We start from the raw sequence: 5,437 nt of genomic DNA, 5'->3' as shown, positions 1-5,437 counted from the left end.
CATATGTACCTAAAATCATAGCATGTTCAAGGAAATGAAGTAAAAGATTTGAAATCAACTTCTTGACATTATATGAAATGAAGTAAAAGATTCAATAGTAAAGCTTCTGATAATTCTTGCCGCCTCCGAAAGGTCAATGCTATCATTTCCAACAAATCATTGAGAAAACATTAAAATCGAAATGGTTTTGGCGCCGAGAATATACAAATGGAAGCACTAGTCTGCGACCAATTTCATAAAGAGAAAACTGATTCCTGTTCGTCCCATAAAATTTCATTGTAAAAACGTCGAGTTCAAACGGAAAATTAAAATATTTATTTAGATCCATACATCAGGAGGATTAATGTTATTTTTTTCTGACGGGGCATATACCGCCCCATTCAACAAACAGCACTACAAATTTTATTGTACTAATTTTAAAATTGGCGAAAAAAGGAAGGAACAATCAAAAATGAGCAAATTCCAAAAGTGTGGCACTCAACTTAAACTCTACGTGGAATCGAACGAAATTAACAGAAATTAACGAAGAATAAAATGGAATTTTTTTTGAAAATAAAATTCGAATGCCGATTCGCTTTCCGAATCAGTAGACCTTCAACAGATTATTTTCGTCAAAGCCGGCTGATTGACTAGCGTTGCGCACAACAAATGAGTAACCGTCGAAGTGGACCCGTTTATCTTGGCGTCTAAAAATTATAATTTCAAATAAAAGGCGAGAAGATTTGAAATGAACGGAAAAACGAAAGTTCTTACCTCACGAACAAGTGCGGAGTCTCGCTTAGCGAAGCAGTACAGTGAATTTGTGGAGTGGTTAAGGTGGCACAACAATTTCGAAAACTTGTTCGGATCAGCCACTGGTAACTTGAACGTACCACACTGAAATTTGTCGGTAAATAAATTGACTTACCGAGTTTAGAATGTCTACTACACTTACTTGACAACGCCATCACCTGTTTGTATAATGCGGAAGTCGTTGATATGAAACTCTTCTGTTCCGTCATCGGCACACCTAAAAAGAGGTTGAAGTTTACCAAGATGTCGAATCATGTATGTTGTATTTGCGCAAGCTTACCAGTAAGTTGAACGACCGATGACTGAGACAGCATCTCTTATATACATAGAGCCATGTCTAGAACCACTGAAATTTACAATTGTGTCAGTGTCAGACAATGAATGATCTGTTAAACTTGTAGTAGTACTCACGCTAAAAACACTGGAATGCTATAGTCGGTTCTCATATCAGCGAATGTATCACTTGTCGTACGTGTTCCTGCTGAATCCTAAGAATTTAAAGACAATTTGTAGTTCATCTGGAGAAGCAACGAAATCAACGAAACTTACGACCAAATAGACAAGGGCGCTACTCTCACTTGTAAAGCTGATTCCTTTATGCCACATCTTAGAGTAGCGGCTGAAAATAACCAAAATGACTTAGCCCAATAAAATAAGTCGAACAGGCAAGCGATACTCACACGTAATTATTTCTCTTGGTTCCGTCATAGGCGACAATTTCAACGCAAGTCCCAATCTGATGAATTTTACCATTAGGATGAATCATAACAGCCGACGCCCCATTACAAGACAATGAAATGGTTATCCGACTCCGGCTATCAATAACACATACAGCTTTGTCCAGCGTCATATCAACACTTGAAAATTTATCGAGATCGAATGAGAAGATGATCTCTCGGAAATGTAACAACAACAACCATCCTACCTGATACCGTTGCGTAGACGAACTTTAATAGTTGCATTGGGCAAGATGATTGGACCGAAGGAACGGGGTGATTCCAAGAAGTCGATGTTATTACGTCGTCCAGATAACAATCGGGATGGGGATTCCACCTGGAGGGAGTGTAGGAAAAAACGATATTTTTTCGATGCCAAAAAACACTGATAGTTGGACCCACCGCATTCCTTTCGTTGAATTGAGGAGAGGATTCGCCGGTCGAACCTTCATCAAGTACAGAATTGGAATAACTGCGACTTTGCTTCACATCAAATTTCACAGATGACGGACATCTATCGCGAGACACATCATCACGATCAAGTCTAGGTACATTTGGAGTACTGCAAGCTTGACGGATAGTAGACCGCAAATTTGTCTTCGACTCGGTCTAAGCGGAAGAGATCCGTAAAAAACGTTAAAACAAAGACAAAGTCAGTAGAATTCCTACCCCGGATAGTGTGAACAAAGACTTTGGCTTCAGCTGACCAAGATTGCTTGTTTCAGTTTCAGACGAACGTGCGGATATACTCTGCCAAATTCGAGGATTGCATTTGATGGTGAGACCATTAGGAACAGTTAAAATTGGAGATGAAACTGAGTCTTTGGCAGGATCCGTAGTGGTTTCATCTTTCGCACAATAACTGACTCGTTTCGGAACGAATGGCAGAGCGTTCACATGATAGTCACCGATCTAGTTTTTGAAATTCGTAATTCCATTTTGAGTAAATAATTTACGAAAACGGTTCAACTAAACGATAGCGCCTCACCTTTGATTTAACCTTTACACTGGGGTGATCCCCGTTATCGCCGCCTCCATTTTGAACGTTTTCCTTTTCCACGGAATCAACCAGATCTTGTCCATCACCGCCATTTCGATGTTCAGCAGTTTCATTTCGTAATTCTTCGGTTACTTCCAGTTTATTACTTTCTTCCATTTTTTTAAGATTTTAGACAATCTTCTGAATTTATTGAACTAATTTTCAAGTTATTTTTAACTGATCGCCTTAAACGACAAAATTTCTGGATTTTTTTTTATTTTTTCATTTCTACACTCTACACATAGCCGTGCAACTGTGATGTTTGCATCGGGAATAACTGCTAAGTGAATTTTCAAATGAACGATTTACTTTTCAAAGGCTACTTGGATTAAAGTGAGATTATTTTTGAACGTATTGAGAATCGAGTTACCTTATTCTGGCATACATTAGGGAAGATAATGGGTTGATTTCGATTTTCACTTAAGTAGAACGTGAAATTATAAGTAATGGAGAGTCAACTTGTAATTGTCTAGTCTTATGTACGTCAATTACTAATTCCAAGTAAAAATCTCAATATCCATGATACTGAGAAACATACGGATAACATTCGATAACAATTTACCAATTTACGTACGTACATAAATGCATTTTAAAATTAATAAAATATTCATTTCATTAACATAAAAACTGACTTAGCCATAGATTTACACTCGAGAGGTGGCATGGTGGCGCTGATGTTAATCGGCACCCAAAAATTGCATAAGCACCCAGACATGTTTAAAAATGACAGCGCCACCATGCCATCTCTCGAGAGGCTGCGCTGATGCTAATCGGCAACCGAAAATTACATGAGCTAAATAGCCTCAATACGAACAACACACACTCTCCGTAGAGTGTGTGTTGTCTGTATTGAGGCTATTTAACATCCCAAGTAGCATTTCAGAAAAAATAACTTATTCGTTAAAATAACGTTGTAGCAACGTTGTCACAACGGTTTTGCAACCGTTGTTGCCCGGTTATAGTTTAACCTAGGTCAATTAACCGTTGGATAACAGTTAAACAACGAAAAAGTTAAAAATTTAAGGTAGAGCAACTATAATTTTTAACTTTTTCGTTGTTTAACGGTTATCCAACGGTTAATTGACGTAGGTTAAACTATAACCGGGCAACAACGGTTGCACAACCGTTGTGGCAACGTCGCTACAACGTTATTTTAACGAATAAGTTATTTTTTCTGAAATGCTACTTGGGATGAGCACCCAAGAATGTTTAAAAATGATAGCGCCACCATTAATACTATCTTTCTCGAATGTAACTCTATGGACCAAGCAGTACAAAATAAAATTGTTCTCATCACAGCATGAAAATAGAAAATATTTGGAGGCTGATGAAATCGCAGTAGCCACTGCGCTTTATTTGAAAAGACAGATGACTTGTTTTCATTATATGTTTTAACTCAATCTAAGCAATCCTAAGCGGTAGGCAATCCTACATGGTAGCTTACAAACGTGACGCTTGTCAATTCAGTGTTCAGTGCTGAGAGCAATGCCGTGTGTTCATATGTATTTTTCTGTACGATAGCTCTCACCATGAATTACAACTACAAACATTTCGTATCAAGTCCTCCCGAATTGACAGAAGTTCTGAAACGGAATTTGGATCTACAATTGCTCGTACCGAATAGAAATCCATGTATATCTGCCGTAGCGTTCTACGGACTTGAACCGATTGGAATGGCCGTCGCTTATAACGAAATTGGAAGACATTTGTACATCAGCGATATTCGCGTTGATAAGTGCCATCAACGTAAAGGTATCGGTACCAAACTGTTGCGAATGCTCGAAGAAGTAGCGAGGAAAAAAGGCATCCACTTAGTTACGTTAACCGTACACGAAAAGAACGCACGAGCCAAGCGTTTCTACACCAAACTAGGATTTTCAGAACGAGTACTTCATGCTACCCCTTGGGCAAACTGGTATAAAAACATAAAATAATTCAACATTTTAATTTGAAATATTATCTTTGTCACGTTTCTGACATTAAATTACAAAACATCTGCGGAAAATTATAAAAATTACAAAACGTCTTTTAAAACCCCCCGTTTTTGGGATAAAAATACAAAAGGGGGGATATGGCTATCAAATGGAACATTACGAAAAATTTAAAGTTTAAGTTTAAGTTTTAATACTTTTCAAGCCCGGCTTCAACGTCCTCGTCGTGGTAGCTGGAAACGTTAGCAAAGTGATTCAATTTGAAAGACGTTCTAGACAGATTGTGTCGACGGTACGCTTGTATCACGAACCGTAAAATTGTTTCCAAATACTAAAAAGTCATTCATCCGGAAGCTGTCGAGAGAATGGGTGCGTGGAACTCGAAAGTCGTTCTGAATGTTACAGGAGATCGTTTCAACTATGCGCTCGTATCGCGTATATGATTTAGGAATTTCTTCAAGTCAATAGCATCTGCGTATAATCAATGCGCCGAATATTCGTCGAACCAAATAATTTGTAAAATCCACATTTCTTAACCGATTTCGATGATCGTGGGAGTTATGGATTTGTGACGACTGTCAGGTCGAGTATTCCGTTCATATCAGGTCAATATAATTTCTTCCTTCTGGGCCAAAGGTGAGAGAATTTTGGAATTGTTCTGTTATTTATTTGCGCGAAAAGCTAGGACGATTGATTTTAGGCACTTTTAGTCACTTTATTCGGGCTACACCTCCAGAACCTAAAATTACCTAAAAACAACGATGTGACGTGTCCTGATATTTTCAGGTTGACAATACCTAGTGGTAAGGTCGATGCGATTATTTTCTAAATTCAATTCAAATTTTTCGAATAAAATGCGCCATTGCACGATATCAGAAACATAAAACTTATTCACCAACATTTTTCTGGTGATATTTTTTGCAGCATTGGTAAAATTGTGTGAAACGTACATTCGTCTC

At 38.0% G+C, this 5,437-nt stretch overlaps 1 protein-coding gene across 1 annotated transcript; it reads right to left on the bottom strand.

Moving 5' to 3' along the window:
- Positions 1 to 292: 292 nt before the first annotated feature.
- LOC119067907 lies at positions 293 to 2,860 on the bottom strand. The gene is made up of 11 exons (XM_037171199.1): positions 2,497 to 2,860; positions 2,178 to 2,420; positions 1,911 to 2,117; positions 1,718 to 1,845; positions 1,473 to 1,649; positions 1,342 to 1,411; positions 1,204 to 1,280; positions 1,073 to 1,138; positions 935 to 1,009; positions 754 to 876; positions 293 to 686 (listed from the first exon to the last, which is right to left on the bottom strand). Exons 1-11 carry the CDS (start codon positions 2,662 to 2,664, stop codon positions 584 to 586), a joined length of 1,437 nt encoding a protein of 478 aa, XP_037027094.1. The 5' UTR covers positions 2,665 to 2,860; the 3' UTR covers positions 293 to 583.
- Positions 2,861 to 5,437: the final 2,577 nt, after the last annotated feature.

Source organism: Bradysia coprophila (genome assembly GCF_014529535.1).
Source record: "Bradysia coprophila strain Holo2 chromosome X unlocalized genomic scaffold, BU_Bcop_v1 contig_130, whole genome shotgun sequence".
Lineage (NCBI taxonomy): Eukaryota > Metazoa > Arthropoda > Insecta > Diptera > Sciaridae > Bradysia > Bradysia coprophila.
Note: the sequence above shows the minus strand (reverse complement) of the source record. Positions and strands in the feature narration are given on the sequence as shown.

Excerpts from the sequence above, each read along its gene's own strand:
- LOC119067907 (XM_037171199.1), bottom strand. The coding sequence starts at position 2,664 with ATGGAAGAAAGTAATAAACTGGAAGTAACCGAAGAATTACGAAATGAA. Across the intron at positions 2,118-2,177 it reads CTTTGTTCACACTATCCGGG|ACCGAGTCGAAGACAAATTT; the intron begins GTAGGAATTCTA and ends TCTTCCGCTTAG. Across the intron at positions 1,010-1,072 it reads ATCGGTCGTTCAACTTACTG|GTGTGCCGATGACGGAACAG; the intron begins GTAAGCTTGCGC and ends ACCTCTTTTTAG.